Source organism: Bos indicus x Bos taurus, chromosome 17 (assembly GCF_003369695.1).
Source record: "Bos indicus x Bos taurus breed Angus x Brahman F1 hybrid chromosome 17, Bos_hybrid_MaternalHap_v2.0, whole genome shotgun sequence".
Classification (NCBI taxonomy): Eukaryota; Metazoa; Chordata; class Mammalia; order Artiodactyla; family Bovidae; genus Bos; species Bos indicus x Bos taurus.
Genome location: NC_040092.1, coordinates 29,249,407 through 29,268,741, shown reverse-complemented (window position 1 = coordinate 29,268,741; position 19,335 = coordinate 29,249,407). Strand labels below are relative to the sequence as shown.

The 19,335-nt window shown below is 39.5% G+C and overlaps 1 protein-coding gene across 2 annotated transcripts in view; it reads right to left on the bottom strand.

The window, feature by feature from the left end:
* Nucleotides 1-1,778: 1,778 nt before the first annotated feature.
* GUCY1B1 (guanylate cyclase 1 soluble subunit beta 1) overlaps nt 1,779-19,335 on the bottom strand; it is a 63,234-nt gene continuing 45,677 nt past the window's right edge. For both annotated transcript variants that reach the window (XM_027567207.1, XM_027567208.1), the window contains exons 8-14: nt 18,572-18,705; nt 11,778-11,975; nt 8,589-8,826; nt 7,424-7,564; nt 5,393-5,547; nt 4,764-4,890; nt 1,779-2,990 (exon numbers count right to left, since the gene is read on the bottom strand). In XM_027567207.1, coding sequence (XP_027423008.1) covers nt 2,967-2,990; nt 4,764-4,890; nt 5,393-5,547; nt 7,424-7,564; nt 8,589-8,826; nt 11,778-11,975; nt 18,572-18,705 — 1,017 coding nt within the window. In that variant the 3' untranslated portion in view covers nt 1,779-2,966. The remainder of the gene's footprint in view (nt 2,991-4,763; nt 4,891-5,392; nt 5,548-7,423; nt 7,565-8,588; nt 8,827-11,777; nt 11,976-18,571; nt 18,706-19,335) is intronic.

Genomic DNA, 19,335 nt, shown 5'->3' with positions numbered 1-19,335 from the left:
GGGTGTGTTTTCTTCACACACCACAGAGCAATTCTCAGAATCCAGCTGGATGTCCTACACTTCAACTCAGTTCTGACACCGTCGACCCAATATCACATCCAATTCCCCAGGTTAATGGCTCAGTCCTGCAAGAACATCCCCCACTTAAGAGATCAAGGTAAAGTCACCCTGTCACCTGTAATTCTAACCAACTGGCTATAGGGCCAAGGTTCCCACACTCCCTATTTGGGTTTGATTATTCTGCTAGAGAGAAACAAACTCGGGGAACCATTTTACTAACTAGATGACCGATTTATCATGAAAAGGATGTGATTCAGAAACAGCCTGATGGAAAAGACACAGAGCTTTACACCCACCAGAAATTCCCCTTGCCCACCAGCCCAACTAGCAAGGATTTAAACTCCAAAACTGCTCCCCTCACATGGACAGAGGAGCGTGGCAGGCTACAGTCCATGGGGTCGCAAAAGAGTAGGACAAGACTTAGCGACTATATGACAACAACCGTCTCCCCTCCCAGAAAATAGAGATCAGGGTGGAATTCCTAGTCAGCTCACCTGGCAACAACCACCTCAGCCCCCACCCCACTGAAGTCCCAGAGTCGCTTTATTAACATAACAATAGGCGCCTTTGTCATTTTTCATCTCTTAGGAATTTCCTGTGGTTTTTGGAGCTCTGAGCCAGAAATGAGAATAGGGACTAGGACCAATCATATAGAATTTTTATTACAAATCGCAACGTCACACCCTTCAGTGACAAAGAAACAGAATACATCATCTGGTGAATCATGGATGCAAATAAAATGGAATAATGAATTGGTTCCAAAATATATTTGTGTGCGCTTAGTCCATGGCGTCACAAAGAGTTGGACATGACTCAGCAACTGAACTGACTGACTGAGTGAGTCACTCAGTCGTGTCCAACTCTTTGTGACCCAATGAACATTAACCCACCAGGCTCCTCTGTCCATGGAATTCTCCAGGCAAGAATACTGCAGTGGGTTGCCATTTCCTCCTCCAGGGGAATCTTCCTGATCCAGAGATGGAACCCAAGTCTCCTTCATCTCCTGCATTGGCAGGCGAATTCTTTACCATTGAGCCACCTGGTAAGCTCCCCATCCAAAAAACGTAGACATATATCCTCAATTCAAAGTGAGGATCTCCTACCTTTACATAATATTTTATTCTTTTGTGTGTGGTACACAAGAGGGCTGAACAGAAGGAAACCACAGAGAAGGGATGAATTCATTCAGCTTTAGACAAACCTTCACAAAATCCAGCTGGTTCCCTCCTCCTCTTTCTGATCCCTCCTGGTTCTCATTCTCTAAGTATTCTTTCTGTGTCTTGAACACGTTTTATCAATATGAATCATAGACTCAATGGATATGAGTTTGAGCAAGATGGTGAAGGACAGGGAAGCCTGGTGTGCCACAGTCCATGGGGTCACAAAGAGTTGGACACGACTGAGCTACTGAACAATAAAATCACTATGAATATCAAATAGTTTAGTTACTTAGACACATGTCTTTCACTCCCAAAATGTGGGAGGCTCTTCAAGAGCTGATGTCACTTCCCATGTATCTGTGTATCCACTCCCCCACCACCTAGTGCTGGTCTTGCTGCTGTCACTGTGTTGATCCTAAAGAAAAATATCATATAGGAATAGTCCTGAGGAATAGGAGCCACTCAGCTTTACCATTAAAGCAGGGATTCAAAATGAAAGTCTATCAGAGGCAAAATGATACGACATATTTCCAGAAATGGCACTAGTCAAAAGACCAATAAGAGCATTCACATCATTTTTATTGAATCAAAAACCGTCTAGAGACAAGTGGAAAAAATAATTTATTACAGGTTCTCTTACACATGAACATGGAACATTTATACAGGTTATCAACGTGCTGATAGGAAATGCTATATTTAAAGACAAACATTTTTACACAAAAGTAGTGGTCCTGTATTTTATAAAGATAGATATTAATAAATTATCAGAGATAATGAAGAACAACAGGTGATGATTCCAACAGGAATGCACTCTATGTTGAAATTAAAGTAACTTTTCTCAAGATGGCACCCTGGATAGAATCAAGTTCTTGTGAGCTAAGACAAAGGAGCTCTTTTCTGGGAAGAAAGGGCCAAGAAGGGCTCTGACCAACCAAAACACCCCAGCTGTGCTTGCCGCGTCATCCTTGGATGTAGTTAGAGCCCCTAACGTTTACTCCAAGCTAATGCAATAGCTCATTGTGAAACAGTGCTGCCTTCACCAACAGCTGCATGAGGTTAATGAGATTTATAATGCAAAGGATACAGTGCAAAGGACAGCATTTTAGAGGAACTGTAATCGCCACATGATCTGAATGAATAACCTAATAGTTTAATAGCAAAGAAGTATATTCTCTATTTCTGAAGGGAAATTAACATAATTCTAAATAGACACTGTTTTCTTAGCATGATATATGGAGTCTGAAAATAAACGGCATTTTTCCCCTAAAATTCTGAAATCACTCCTTTAGAAAACGATTTCTATAATGATATGCACCAACACAATAAAACCTTTTTATATGTTATAGTCATTAAAATATACACATATAGAGACACTGAACAGATGTGGAAAACCATGATATATATATATACACATGGCTGAATACTGTTCAGTTTCATTTAATTAAATTCACCAAATATTTATTGGGTGCCCACTACTTGAAAACCACCATGCCAGGCGATGCGTAGTCGATCTGAAGACATGTGAAGCTCACATCAGCCACACAAAGCCAAACTTCAGATAACATACTAAACCTCAAAAATAATCAAAAGCAGAGCTAAAGCTGAATAATGAATAAGGAAAGAGATACACAGGAGAAAGGCTTGGGGAAACATGAAAAGGACGGAGGGAATCACTGGTCCTGGGCATGGCATCTGTTAGGGGTAGACTGGACCTCAACCTGCGATCTTAACCCCACAGTCCAGGATTCAGTTTTCATCCTGCTCCGTTTCCTTTAAAAAGTCAAGTAAATAGGGGATTAGTTTTCAGATGGTAACAATAACCCGGTGTACGAGACAGCAAAAGAGACACTGATGTATAGAACAGTCTTATGGACTCTGTGGGAGAGGGAGAGGGTGGGAAGATTTGGGAGAATGGCAATGAAACATGTAAAATATCATGTAGGAAACGAGTTGCCAGTCCAGGTTCGATGCATGATGCTGGATGCTGGGGGCTGGTGCACTGGGACGGCCCAGAGGGATGGTATGGGGAGGGAGGAGGGAGGAGGGTTCGGGATGGGGAGCACATGTATACCTGTGGCGGATTCATTTTGATATTTGGCAAAACTAATACAATTATGTAAAGTTTAAAAATAAAATAAAATTAGAGAGAAAAAAAAAAAAAAAAAAAAAAAAAACAAAGCTTGTAGGATTCCTCAAAATATTTTTTTTTTAAATAAAATTTGCTCTGCATTCATACCTACCACTTTTTTAAGCCGTTCCCACCATCAGGTTGGCTGAAACAGCCACCCAAATAAAAGGAACAAAGCTTCAAGCAAACTAATTTATCAGAACATCTGGAAGCATGCTAGTGCCAGAGTAAATTATTTTAAGTGAAAACAGTGAAAAGAAGATAAAGATAAATATTTTACAACTTGGCATTTCATTCCTTTTACGACTTCTATTCTAAAAGCATTTTTAGGGAATGTGCACATCCAGGAAAATACATACAAGGAGTCTCTCCCCCTCTACAGAACCAGTACATCAACAGGGAATAGAGCATCGGGCTTGTTTCTGACACAGCCCACTGAAAGAGGGGCAAGGCTGGTGGGACCTTGGTGTCGTGAGCCACGGTGGGCCATAGGACCCCCGAGCAAACCCCAGTGCTATCCCCCAGCACATGGGTTCTGGATGGAGTATAGCCATAGCATGAGCATGAACCTATAGCTTCCCTGAGGAATTATTTAGATTCTAGACATGCATAAATCACTCTTCTCTCGAGATCAGTCCTGGGTGTTAGTTGGAAGGGCTGATGCTGAAGCTGAAACTCCAATACTTTGGCCACCTAATGCGGAGTTGACACATTGGAAAAGACCTTGATGCTGGGAGGGATTGGGGGCAGGAGGAGAAGGGGACGACAGAGGATGAGATGGCTGGATGGCATCACCGACGCAATGGACATGAGTTTGAGTAAACTCCGGGAGTTGGTGATGGACAGGGAGGCCTAGTGTGCTGTGATTCATGGGGTCGTGACGAGTCGGACACAACTGAGCGACTGAACTGAACTGAACTCCAGGAAAGACCCACCAGGGACTAGCATGTCCAAAGATCCCCAAACATTCCACAAGGTGATGGTGTGGCCTTAGAAGGATCTGGAGCATCGTGGTTAGGAAACCACCCTTGAAGATGGTCATGTTGTCTCAGCCCTGGCAGTGACCACATGGCAACCCAGGGCACTGGGGAGGGGGCCAGGGACGCCCCTCACCGCCCACTCACTTGTGGGGCTCCAGCCAGATTACGGCAGAAGAACCAAAATCAGGGCTTCTCTCTCTCCAGTGCTTTTGGTTTTAATTTCATTAAAGGACAAAACTGTCAGACATCAGGTCTCCCCTAGCAGCTGCATTGTTCTAACCAGCTCACTAATGGGTCAGTGTTTCCGCTGCTGTACTTACAAGTTCATGTAAGCAAGAATTCTTTGCAAATGAAACATATTTTCAGAGATTATGATTTAGCTCCCCATATTCATACCCTGTCTTTAAAAAGGAATTATACTCTGATGAGTCATACCTCTGTTCCTGTATTTTTTCTGGATAGAAACCAAACTTGCATTGGCTCCTTTTTGCCCTTCATGGACACGGGGCCTCTGTGCTCCAAATGGAATTGCGGGTCTGAATTTTCTGGTGTCATGAGACATCTAGAAGGGGACAGGGAACAGGCAGAGAAGCTTGCTGTATGGTCGCACAGAGAAAGTAACATACATCAAAGTTATAAAAAGAGACAGGAATGACACACAGTAAATTATTTAAAGGTACCAAGGCTTTAGTAAAAATACCACAGCAGAAATCCCTAAGAGTATGTAGAATCATTTAAAATGGAAATAATGACACAATCTTCTCAAATAAAAAATAAATAATCCCAAGACTTCCCTGGTGGTCCAGTGGTTAAGACTCCACACTCCCAATGCTGGGACCCCAGGTTTGATCCCTGGTTGGGAAACTAAGATCCCACATACCATGGTGTGACCAAAAAAAGAACAACACACCAGTTTTTTGTTTTGTTTTTGTTTAATTGAAAAATAATAGTAATCCTAAAAGCAGAGTTGATAACTGTAAAAGGTAATAAAATCACCCAGGGAATTAAAGCAGCTGCAAAGAGACATTTTTCAAGTCAGTAGATACCTAGATGTGTTCTCTAACCTGTATGTATATTCAGACACATTTATTTTCCCTTTTTCTCCAGTGGTTTCTGTTCGGCTTGTGAGGTTGACAGTGTTTCCAAAAAGACAGTAGCGAGGCATCCTCTGTCCTATGACTCCGGTCACTACCTCCCCTGTGTGGATCCCGATCGTTATCTGCAGAATCAAAGCTCTGGTTCAATACATTCAATAATAGGAATTATTGCTCACGCTAGACTAAAGAATTCAGAGTCATCATATAAAAATCAAAAGAACTCTCTAGAACTCCAAACATATTACAGACAAAAACCCTCACAAAATCTGGCATGAGAGAAACATTCTTTGGAGCTTTCAAAAGTATGAATCTGGCCACTTACATTAGATTTAGGAAAGAGATTTTAAAAAATAAACCAGAAGGGACAGGGGGTTTTAATCTCATCCTCATGACTTTCAGCACATGGAATAAAGAAGGTAATTTCAAATAGATGGACAGATTTCCCATTTCTATGTAAGAATGTAATATAATAGGTTCAATAAAATATTAGTCTTTGTTTACACAGATGCCAAAAGGCACATGAAATGATGTTCAACATCACTAATTATTAGAGAAATGCAAATCAAAACTACAATGAAGTATCAGTTCACACTGGTCAGAACAGCCATCATTAAAAAGTCTACAAATAACAAATGCTGGAGAGGGTGTGGAGAAAATGGAACCCTCCTACACTGTTGCTGGGAATATAAGTTGGTGCAGCCCCTGTGGAGCAGTATGGAGGTTCCTTAAAAAACTAAAAATAGATCTGCCATATGATCCAGCAATCCCTCTGTGGGGCACACATCCAAAGAAAACTTTAATTCAAATACATATAACACAATGGAGTATTACTCAGCCATTAAAAAGAATACATTTGAATTAGTTCTAATGAGGTGGATGAAACTGGAGCCTTTTATATGGAGTGAAGTAAGCCAGAAAGAAAAGCACCAATACAGTATACTAACACATATATATGGAATTTAGAAAGATGGTAACAATAACCCTGTGTACGAGACAGCAAAAGAGACACTGATGTATAGAACAGTTTTTTGGACTCTGTGGGAGAGGGAGAGGGTGGGATGATTTGGGAGAATGGCATTGAAATACGTATAATATCATATATGGAACAAGTCGCCAGTCCAGGTTCAATGAACGATACTGGATGCTTGGGGCTGGTGCACCAGGATGACCCAGAGGGATGGTATGGGCGGGGAGGAGGGAGGAGGGTTCAGGATGGGGAACACATGTATACCTGTGGCAGATTCATTTCAATATTTGGCAAAACCAATACAATATTGTAAAGTTTAAAAATAAAATAAAAAAAAAATACACATGCACCTCAATGTTCATAGAAGCACTGTTTACGACAACCAGGACACAGAAGCAACTTAAGTGTCCACTGAGAGATGAATCGATAGGGAAGATGTAGTATATATATACAATACAATTTTACTCAGCCATAAGAAGAATGAAATAATGCCATTTGCAGCAACATGGAGGGACCAAGCATAGGAAGTGAAGTCAAAGACAAATATCATATGATACCGTTCATATGTGGAATCTAAAATTTGACACAAATGAACTTATCCCGAAACAGAAACAGACTCATAGACATAGAGAACAGACCCGTGGTTACCAAAGAGGAAAGGGGGTGGAGGAGGGATAAAATAGGAGTTTGGGATTAGCAGATACACACCACTATATATAAAATAGATACACAACAAGGACCTACTGTATAGCACAGAGAACTCTACTCAATATCCTGAATTAAACCATAATGGAAAAGAATGTGAAAAAAAAACGCACATACATATGTATATAACTGAATCATATTGCTGTACAGTAGAAACTAACACAACATTGTAAAATATACTTCAATTAAAAAACATTAAAAATATTTAATCTTTGTTGTCAAGATGCAATTCCTTATGCATAATGAATGACTAGCTGGTCAAGAATATAAATCAGTTGTACAAAAGGCCTATTACGACCATTAAAATACGTGTTTTACCTACTAACCTGAACAGATTCACCATCTACTTGGACCTGGCCAGCAATCTCCATCATATCCAAGGCCAGGTGGCAGATGGACCGTGCGTGGTGGATGCATGGCTCCGGCAGCCCGCTCACTGTCATGTACTTGTCCCCGACAGTCTCCACCTGGTAGGGTGCAGACCGGTTAGTACAAGCATGACTGATTCATGTGCCACCCTTACACAAAACATGCTTTTCCATTTGCCATCAATAACTTTCAACTTTCCTCCCCCGACTCTCTTAAAATTCTAATATATTCGATGCCAACAAGAAGAAAACTGGTCAGTATTTAAAATGTACACAACTGGCACTTGAAGTCTGATTACAGGCAGGGACAGAACATAATATTAGTTTTCTTCTAGTAAGTCCTAGTTTCTCGCCTTAGACATCCTTAGGACCCAGAAGAATAATTTATGACCCTATTCCCCCTCAAAACAGTGATGGTTTGATGGGCCAAAGCACCACTTCCCTAAGTTCAGTGGTTCATCCAGGTCATTAACCATTTATCTTTATGATGTGCTCACACCGTGTTACATTGTTCCTCAGGAAATGGCCATAAAAATAAATAGTCCCTGTGGCACTGCTATGACTCCAGATGCCTGGGGAAGGTTTAGTTCACATTCTTGCCTTTACTAAGCAATATTCCACGGACTTCATTTTTTCAATGTTATAATTTTTTTCTAACTGAAACCATGGGCAGAAATGCCTTATGACTGTTTATTTCCAGTTGATGTTATCTAAAAGCAGGTCTGAGTCCCTGGCACCCCTCCTATGCTCCATGACTTCTCTACGGTGCAAAACATTTATACCTTTCAGTAAAAATATCTCTGGCAGGGCACTGAAACAAATGCTACGTTTATGTTATGTGTGATAAACCACGTGTACAGATTTATTCACATAAGTGCAAATAAGTTGCTAAATATTTTAACTAGGGAAGCATCTGCTCCATTCATTTGAGTTACAGGAAAGAGACTATTTTAGAACAAGAGGTAATTATTTAAGAAAATGGTAAACAATGAATGCATGAGAGCTGACTGTACCCAGGCTGCATGGCTACAGTCAGGGACTGTGACTGCCACACCATTGGAAGACAGGGTCTGAAAATTCAGAGTAATGAATGGCACTGCTTTCGGACAGGGCGTGGACTTGCCTTATAAACAAATGGATTTTTCCGGGAGTCCGTCAGAGTGTCAAATCTAGTGTAGAGGTCATTGAGGAGGTTGACAATCTTCATGGCCCCTTCCCCAGACGCGTGCTTGCTGCAGAAAGCATTGAAGCCCACAATGCCACTGAAGAGGATAGTCACGTTGTCATATCTCTTCGCGGGCACCGGACGCTTGTGCCTCAGCTCGTTGGCCACAGATGGAGGAAGCACAGAATACAGCAACCTGAGATCAGGACAGAGCCATCATGAGAGATGCTGAGAGCTGCTTTAGTGCTTCTACTGCCCATTTTAGAGACTTCGGTGCCATGTGCACAGTGAAGGCTCTGCTAGCACACTCATCATTAGCCACATTTATAAGTCAAGGCTAGAAAATATAAATAATTGGTTTGTTATAAACCAATCCAAACATCTCCCAATCCAAACCAATTCAAAGTATATCAAAATACACCAAACAAAACAACTAGACAAAACAAAGGACAGACACGAGGAAGCTGAAGTTGTTCTGTGCGCCTTGGGTTTCAGCGCTCCAACTGTGATATTCATGGAATGAAAGAAGTCATCCCAGCACTTAGCTCTGCGGTGTGGTGGTGGTGGTGGAGTCGCTAAGTCGTGTCTGACTCTCGCAACACCATGGGCTCCCAGGGACACATTCACCTCTCAGGGGCAAGCTGCCTGCCTCAACATTTGTCACCTGACATGAAAAGAAACAGATTTCCCCAACAAGGACCTACTGTACAGCACAGGGAACTATACTCAACATTTTTTAATAATCTATGAAGAATCTGAAAAAGAATACACATGTGTAAATGAATCACTGTGTTGTAGACCTGAAACTAACATAACACTGTAAATCAACTAGACTTCAATAAAAGAAAGGAAGGACAGGAGGAAGAAAGAAAACAGATTTTCCTTCCTGCCTCACTTCTCTGTGGAAGAAACTGATAAAGCAGGTAAGAAACTGGTCTAGGAAAGAAAAGATCTCATTTTCATTGACAATCCTGAGACCAGGCCAATGGCACAAGACGACACTGGCGTGGGGAGGAGAGAAGCAAGCACACAGGAGGTGAGAGCTGAGACCTGAGAGTCTCCTGGACTAGACAACTGGAGGAGCAAACGACACCTCCCAGCCTATTTCTCCCCGAAGCCAGCTGTCACTCAGGGCTAGGTTTAAGAAGCTGAGGTCACATTTCTTTCCTAGCTCCAGTGGAATTTCTTCAGTCTTTCATTTTCGCTCTCAAACATAGAACATTTTATAAAATGCTTTAAGGCTATTTTGAATATTACATGTGAACAGTAGCATGACTTCATTTCAACGAAAATTAGTAGTCAACGTTTATAATTAAATCACTTTGAAAATCAAATATCAACAAAGAGAGAAACCTAGGTGATTTTCCAATTTAACAGCTGAGCAGGATCTGAGAAACTCAAACTTAATAAATCCAGATGACTTTGAGCCTCAGTTCTTAAGCTCTATCTCACAATGTATTATTTTTCATGAAGGAAGCTGTTCCACATACTAAAATATACAATTTTGAGTTGTTTCTTGAGCAGTAGGAGGGATTTTGAGTACCTGCCTCATCCCGTATACTTCAGGAGATTTGAAAAATACCTGGAAAGACTAAGGGGTTAGGGCTTCAAGGAAAGTAAAGTGATCTCAAATAAACTATTATTTTCATCTTCATTATACAGAGTAGGAGAAGTGAAGGAAGAGGCTAAGGACGAAGATAGACATTCACCTGGATTCTTTATCCATCTATGCTGTTGACAAACAGTTGACATGTTTACCTTGCATCCATCCATGGGCAACAACACATGTATCAGTGTAAGAAAGTCTGATTAGACATCAGACATCACAGGAAGTGATTCTGCTACCAATGCTATGATGTCAAGTAGAGTGAAATAGTCCTACAGGAAGGAAGGTCAGGTCAATTCTGTAAGATTGCTTCCTATTATACAAATGTTAAAAACGAACACATAAGACCCTGGGTAAAATTCTCTTATGCAAGCCAGTGATTTTGTGCTTTTAATTAATTTTAATTAATATACTTCTAATATATCTCTATTCCTCAAGCAAGGCCAAGTGGTATGCACAATGTGTATTTGTTTAAATAAATTACTTGAAAATTAAATACGATCTTCAATGTCATTTGCCTACTATTTCAAAATTTAAAGCACCGTTCATAGTTTTGTATAGTTTTGTATTTTGATACTTTTGTTCGTGAGTCAAATTACAGATGTAATCACTGTCATCATAGATGACACTACAGTCTATCAGATTCATATCTGCCAAATTCTAAAATAATTTGGCATTCAAGAACTCTTTGAAAATATAATGGCCAAATCTAAGCTCACTGTTCAGTGTACCCCAGCACCTGGCAGCCCTGGCACAGAGAGGATTCTCGGTACACACTCCAGTGTGAAGAAATGGATGAACGGGCAGTCAGACTTGAAACATGCATTTGAGTTATTCTAATGATTTGCAGAGACATGATTTGTCGTATATTCTTTCAGCTTGGTTTGTAAAATTAGAAGACATATCCCCATTACTATTATGACTGATTTCTTTCTGTGTACCTGACAGATTTAAGTGACGTGCAAGAGTTTATTTATTTAGGACTCCATAACTGAGACAGGTTCCACAACTTGGAGTCTTTGTACAGAGAAGAACCCTTGTATGCTATTACTATTCAATCACTGAAGCGATGTTGCCTTGAAGCCTAAATTATATGTAATGTCCCATCTCTGGGCACTTTGCCTCCCGGGTGATAAGCATTAAGCTAAAATATCTTTATTCAGCTCACAGGAAATGTCCTGACAAGGCCCACCTGTGAGTGGCAGCAGGCAAGAAGAAATTAACACACCCCCTCTGGAGGCTGCTGGGAACCAGGAAACGCTTGGCTTGAGTCCCTCCCCTTTAAATTAAAAGAGCCTGAATTCTAACTCAGGCAAGACAGGTCTTTGGGACATGAGTTCACCATCTGCTCCATCTGCTGGCTTTCATAATTAAGTCTCTGTTCCTTGCCCCAACACCGCATCTCTGGATTTACTGGCCTATCATGTGGCGAGTAACCTGAGCTTGGACCTAGTCAGTCTGTCAGCCTTAACCACACGAGAGCCGCCGAATCCACCATGCAGGACAGCCCTGTCGTCTGTAACCACAGGTTACATTCTTACGTGTCCGTCTTTTTCTTTTCATCTTCCAGGGCTCGTAACGTGAGCTGCAGCCTGTCTGTGAGGATTTCCAGTTCCTGGGTCAGCTTGTACTCCTCTCTGAACTGCTCTCCCAGGAGCACGAGGTCCCGAGTGGCATCGTGCAGAGGGATGTCACTCAGGTACAGCCCTCGCCGGGTCAGGTCGTCCAGGTTCATGACACTGTCATAAGAAGAAGGACACACAGTCAGACTCCATGCTTCCATGGCAACACCACCTGGTTTCCGTCAAGGAGTCTAATCCTGCCACTGCGTGCCATTCAAAAGGTCAGGCTGAAGAAAACTCAGATAAAAGCAAGAGGAATATGACTTCATTCTTCTTAATATGTAAACATCTATCAAAGAGAAGTGAACTTGAAATGCAGTTGTGCCAAACTGCAATTTTTTTTTATGCCGTCAGCCTAAATTAAAAGATAATGTGAAAAGTTGCCTTATGAAACCCACTCAGGTTTTCTTCTCAAGGCTGTTATTACTTATTATTGCCAGAGGTTTTCCTCACTATAAAGAAATGAAGAAAAAGTTATCTTGGGAATTCCCTGGCAGTCCAGTGGGGAAGACTTCGCCTTCCAGTGCAGGGGTGCGGGTTTGATCCCTGGTTGAGAAGCAAAGATCCCACATGCTTTGAGGCCAAAAAAACAAAACATAAAACAGAAGCAATGTTGTAACAAATTCAACAAAGACTTTACAAATGGTCCACATCAAAAAAACAATCTTTAAAAAAAAGTTATCTTTCCTCTCTTTTACAAGGATAACAATGCTTCTTCTACAAAACTAGTTGATTGTCATCTTAGGGGATCTATGACTCTTGAACCTAGTTGTTTTCTCTTTCAGACACGATGACTGGAGGTTGACACCAGATTTATGACTCATCTTCAACATGAATTTTCTGTACTCTTGACTTCTAACATGTATTTTTACACACTACTCTAATTTCTGGCTCCACTTTCTTCTGTTACTCTTATTTTCTTTGGCTTATTTGTTTCATCTATTTTTGCTGAATTTTATGCATCTTTGTGACTTGTCATTTTTAGAAAATGTAATATTTATTGATTCAGTGAAGATCTGGTAAATTAAAAAGTAGACTGTTTTTTAAAAATTTAGACTTTGGTTAAAATATCTTAAGGTTACATTATTGGCTTTAATTATTTAAATGCCAAATAATTATTTCCAGTCATTCATAATAATCATTTCTCTAAACTGACATAATTGTGTTGTAAATTTATTGAAGAATTTTGGATGAATAAAATGTCTCCCTGAAATATATTCTCAGAATGTCCATTAAAAAAGCAAAAATAAGCACACCAGTAAAGGAAAATAAAACACAAAGAGTCCACTATTGACACACACCCCTCAGGAAAGAAGCCAGATCATCCACCAGTGGTTTCAAGACCAGCCAATTAGTAGAGAAAAAAAATGTCTATAAGTTTAAACTGAAAATGAATCACTGAAATGCTCATATTGAGAGAGAACATCAAATCATGTCATTGTTCAAAAAACTTACTATTATCTTAATGAGCTGTGTGCTTAGTTGCTCAGTTGTGTCCAACTCTTTGCAACCCCATGGACTGTATGTAGCCTGCCAGGCTCCTCTGTCCATGGGATTCTCTAGGCAAGAATACCGGAGTGGGTTGCCATGCTCTCCTCCAGGGCATCCTTCCGACCCAGGAAACAAACCTGGGTCTCCTGGAAGCGGATTCTTTATCAGCTAAACTACCAGGGAAGCCCAAAACTATCCTATCCTCTTGGAACTATACATTTTACAAGTTAAAGTGCGTTTAGTTGATCTCTTATGGAATGTGAGTACCAATTTTTTTATACACATGAGCAGTTCCCATATAAGAAGGCTTCTCAGGTGCCTCAGTGGTAAAGACTACACCTGCCAATGCAGGAGACTCAAGAGACTCAGGTTCAATCCCTGGGTCGGGAAGATCCCCTGGAGGAGAAAATGGCAACCTACTCAAGAATCCCATGAACAGAGGAACCTGGCAGGCTACAGTCCACAGGGTAGGAAAGAGTCGGACACAATTGAGTGAGCACACCCACACACACAAGTCCCATATAACAACTGGTGATTATATTACTATGTATCCTATTTCTGCATATGGTAATTAGCAAGTGGACTCCAAATTTCTGCCTGTACTTCCAAAGAAACCATTCTCTCCATGAATAAGAACTGTCTCTATTTAAAAGTTATCTTTCCACCAATGCTCAACTTGGAAAAAGACAGAAGGAAAAGACATTTATTGATAGCAGATGCAAATACAGTTTGATCAATGGAGGTTATTAATAAAAAACATGAGTTTATATTCCCTAATTTTGTCTCTCCTATTTTCATAATATATTCTCAGGGGAAAAACCCCATAATTAGTCTTATATAATCTTTAATACCAGATTTGTTATTATAATAATAGTTATTATTATATTATATTATATTAATATATTTATAATAATTATTAAAAATTTAAAGAAGGCTGTAACAAAATCCATTAATTTTTTCATAAATTTTGAAACAGTATTATCAAATGAAAAGTGATTATTTGGACTTTAAATTTTTGATCAACATATGGAGGCTGAACAACACGCTGCTGAATAACCAACAAATCACAGAAGAAATCAAAAAAGAAATCAAAATTTGCATAGAAATGAATGAAAATGAAAACAAACAACCCAAAACGTGTGGAACACTGTAAAAGCAGTCCTAAGGGGAAAGTTCATAGCAATACAGGCATACCTCAAGAAACAAGAAAAAAGTCAAATAAACAACCTAATTCTACACCTAAAGCAACTAGAAAAGGAAGAAATGAAGAACCCCAGGGTTAGTAGAAGGAAAGAAATCTTAAAAATTAGGGCAGAAATAAATGCAAAAGAAACAAAAGAGACCATAGCAAAAATCAACAAAGCCAAAAGCTGGTTCTTTGAAAGGATATATAAAATTGACAAACCATTAGCCAGACTCATCAAGAAACAAAGGGAGAAAAATCAAATCAATAAAATTAGAAATGAAAATGGAGAGATCACAACAGACAACACAGAAATACAAAGGATCATAAGAGACTACTATCAACAATTATATGCCAATAAAATGGACAACGTGGAAGAAATGGACAAATTCTTAGAAAAGTACAACTTTCCAAAACTCGACCAGGAAGAAATAGAAAATCTTAACAGACCCATCACAAGCACAGAAATTGAAACTGTAATCAAAAATCTTCCAGCAAACAAAAGCCCAGGTCCAGATGGCTTCACAACTGAATTCTACCAAAAATTTAGAGAAGAGCTAACACCCAACCTACTCAAACTCTTCCAGAAAATTGCAGAGGAAGGTAAACTTCCAAACTCATTCTATGAGGCCACCATCACCCTAATACCAAAACCTGACAAAGATCCCACAAAAAAAAAGAAAACTACAGGCCAATATCACTGATGAACATAGATGCAAAAATCCTTAACAAAATTCTAGCAATCAGAATCCAACAACACATTAAAAAGATCATATACCATGACCAAGTGGGCTTTATCCCAGGGATGCAAGGATTCTTCAATATCCACAAATCAATCAATGTAATACACCACATTAACAAATTGAAAAATAAAAACCATATGATTATCTCAATAGATGCAGAGAAAGCCTTTGACAAAATTCAACATCCATTTATGATAAAAACTCTCCAGAAAGCAGAAATAGAAGGAACATACCTCAACATAATAAAAGCTATATATGACAAACCCACAGTAAACATTACCCTCAATGGTGAAAAATTGAAAGCATTTCCTCTAAAGTCAGGAACAAGACAAGGGTGCCCGCTTTCACCATTACTATTCAACATAGTTTTGGAAGTTTTGGCCACAGCAATCAGAGCAGAAGAAGAAATAAAAGGAATCCAAGTTGGAAAAGAAGAAGTAAAACTCTCCCTGTTTGCAGATGACATGATCCTCTACATAGAAAACCCTAAAGACTCCACCAGAAAATTACTAGAACTAATCAATGATTATAGTAAAGTTGCAGGATATAAAATCAACACACAGAAATCCCTTGCATTCCTATACACTAATAATGAGAAAACAGAAAGAGAAATTAAGGAAACAATTCCATTCACCATTGCAACGGAAAGAATAAAATACTTAGGAATATATCTACCTAAAGAAACTAAAGACCTATATATAGAAAACTGTAAAACACTGGTGAAAGAAACCAAAGAGGACACTAATAGATGGAGAAATATACCATGTTCATGGATTAGAAGAATCAATATAGTGAAAATGAGTATACTACCCAAAGCAATTTATAGATTCAATGCAATCCCTATCAAGCTACCAATGGTATTCATCACAGAGCTAGAACAAATAATTTCACAATTTGTATGGAAATACAAAAAACCTTGAATAGCCAAAGCTATCTTGAGAAAGAAGAATGGAACTGGAGGAATCAACCTGCCTGACTTCAGGCTCTACTACAAAGCCACAGTCATCAAGACAGTATGGTACTGGCACAAAGACAGAAATATAGATCAATGGAACAAAATAGAAAGCCCAGAGATAAATCCATGCACATATGGACACCTTATCTTTGACAAAGGAGGCAAGAATATACAATGGAGGAAAGACAATCTCTTTAACAAGTGGTGCTGGGAAAACTGGTGGACCACTTGTAAAAGAATGAAACTAGAGCACTTTCTAACACCATACACAAAAATAAACTCAAAATGGATTAAAGGTCTAAATGTAAGACCAGAAACTATAAAACTCCTAGAGGAGAACATAGGCAAAACACTCTCCGACATATATCACAGCAGGATCCTCTATGACCCACCGCCCAGAATATTGGAAATAAAAGCAAAAATAAACAAATGGGACCTAATTAAAATTAAAAGCTTCTGCACAACAAAGGAAACTATAAGCAAGGTGAAAAGACAGCCTTCAGAATGGGAGAAAATAATAGCAAATGAATCAACTGACAAACAACTAATCTCAAAAATATACAAGCAACTCCTACAGCTCAATTCCAGAAAAATAAATGACCCAATCAAAAAATGGGCCAAAGAACTAAATAGACAGTTCTCCAAAGAAGACATACAGATGGCTAACAAACACATGAAAAGATGCTCAACATCACTCATTATCAGAGAAATGCAAATCAAAACCTTTATGAGGTACCATTTCACACCAGTCAGAATGGCTGCGATCCAAAAGTCTACAAGCAATAAATGCTGGAGTGGGTGTGGAGAAAAGGGAACCCTCTTACACTGTTGGTGGGAATGCAAACTAGTACAGCCACTATGGAGAACAGTGTGGAGATTCCTTAAAAAACTGGAAATAGAACTGCCTTATGACCCAGCAATCCCACTGCTGGGCATACACACTGAGGAAACCAGAATTGAAAGAGACATGTGTACCCCAATGTTCATCGCAGCACTGTTTATAACAGCCAGGACATGGAAGCAACCTAGATGTCCATCAGCAGATGAATGGATAAGAAAGCTGTGGTACATATACACAATGGAGTATTACTCAGCCATTAAAAAGAATACATTTGAATCAGTTCTAATGAGGTGGATGAAACTGGAACCTATTATACAGAGTGAAGTAAGCCAGAAAGAAAAACACCAATACAGTATACTAACGCATATATATGGAATTTAGAAAGATGGTAACAATAACCCTGTGTACGAGACAGCAAAAGAGACACTGATATATATAACAGTCTTATGGACTCTGTGGGAGAGGGAGAGGGTGGGATGATTTGGGAGAATGGCATTGAAATACATATAATATCATATATGAAATGAGTTGCCAGTCCAGGTTCGATGCACGATACTGGATGCTTGGGGCTGGTGCACTGGGACAACCCAGAGGGATGGTATGGGGAGGGAGGAAGGAGAATGGTTCAGGATGGGGAACACATCCTGTGGCAGATTCATTTCGATATTTGGCAAAACCAATACAATATTGTAAAGTTTAAAAATAAAATAAAATTTAAAAAAAATAAAATAAATTTTTGATCAGTAGCCCTCCAAAACAGGCTTTGTCAACTGTTACTAAATAATATGCATACATTTTGGCTATACAAATTAAAAATGTACAAAATATTACCTAAAAACAAATTTTGTAATTACCTATTTCTACTGTTCTAACATAAATTTAAACACACATTACTTACTCTGAATTCCCATGCATCTTTTAGAAAAGTGCTTTGTCAAACTATAAAAATACCAGCCTACAGTTGTACTTCCCTCTGATGTTTACTATGTCACATAATTCACATAAATTTTAACTTAATACTGCATCGTGCATAGTGCATCTCAGTTAAAGTAGAAAAATGTTTTTAACATAAAATAGTTTAAATCCAGAAATCATTAGAAAAGTAATTTCTTGGTGCCAAATACACCTGTGTATTTATGCCATCGCATTATTAATAAATGCTTTGTAGACTTGTTTTCTCCATGATGCCTCTCTGGAAGGTACAAAACTACAGAATTAGCCAACTTCAGATTACATATCCTCTGACCTAAAGGCATAAACACTCAACAGATTGATTAAGATGTGGCAAATAAAAGAGAATACATAATTTCTTCTGAGTTACTATACAAGTTCAAAGAATTTATCCTTGTTATAGAGAGAATAAGCATAATTCTCCTTGTCTAAGAAGAGTTGTAAAATCTAAGTATACTTTGTAGAAACAATTGAATAAAATGTTACTGAATTTCCTTTTAGCAAAAGATGGGTGCTTATATCCATTATAATTCATCTAAAAGTGATTACCTTGGTGAGCACAGGAAAAGTATGCTGTCTGCTTCGGGCAAGTAGATCATCTGACCCTTGAGCCGTAAGCAGCTGATTTCAGTGCCCGTCAGCTCATCCTCACACTCTGATTTCTCTACATCCAACAACCCTTCCTGGAAAAGGCAAGACACACAGGCAACACGGGCATCTCTCCCAAGAAGGGCACAGGGACCTCATTCCCACCAAACCATAAGGGAGAACAGGAACCCAGGCAGAACGGAAGAGGCCTTTCACCAGAGTCTGCCAGGTAACAACCAGACAACCTGACATCACTGCAGAAATGCAAACTGAACCCACGAAGACAGGAGCTTTGCTACTTTGACATCCTTGTGGAAAGCTTCCGTGACTCATTTCTGATTTTCCATGGAGCAGATGGTAAAGAATCAGTCTGCAATGTGGGAGACCTGGGTTTGATCACTGGGTTAGGAAGATCCCCTGGAGAAGGATATAGCAACCCACTCCACTCTTCTTGTCTGAAAAGTCCCATAGAGGAGCCCGGCAGGCTACTGTCCACTGGGGTCACAAACAGATGGATACAACTGAGCAACTAAGCATGACTGGTTCACTGATGTGTGACTGGCCCATCCAGGCAAGGCATTTTCAAAATTCACTTCTGTTCATTTTAATCCATGACTAGAATCCCACTGCTCCTCAGACAACCCCCAATCTAGCACCATTGCTTTTGAAACAGGACTCCCTTCGGGGTCTGGTTTTGCTCTCTCTACACCTTCTGAATCTCACAG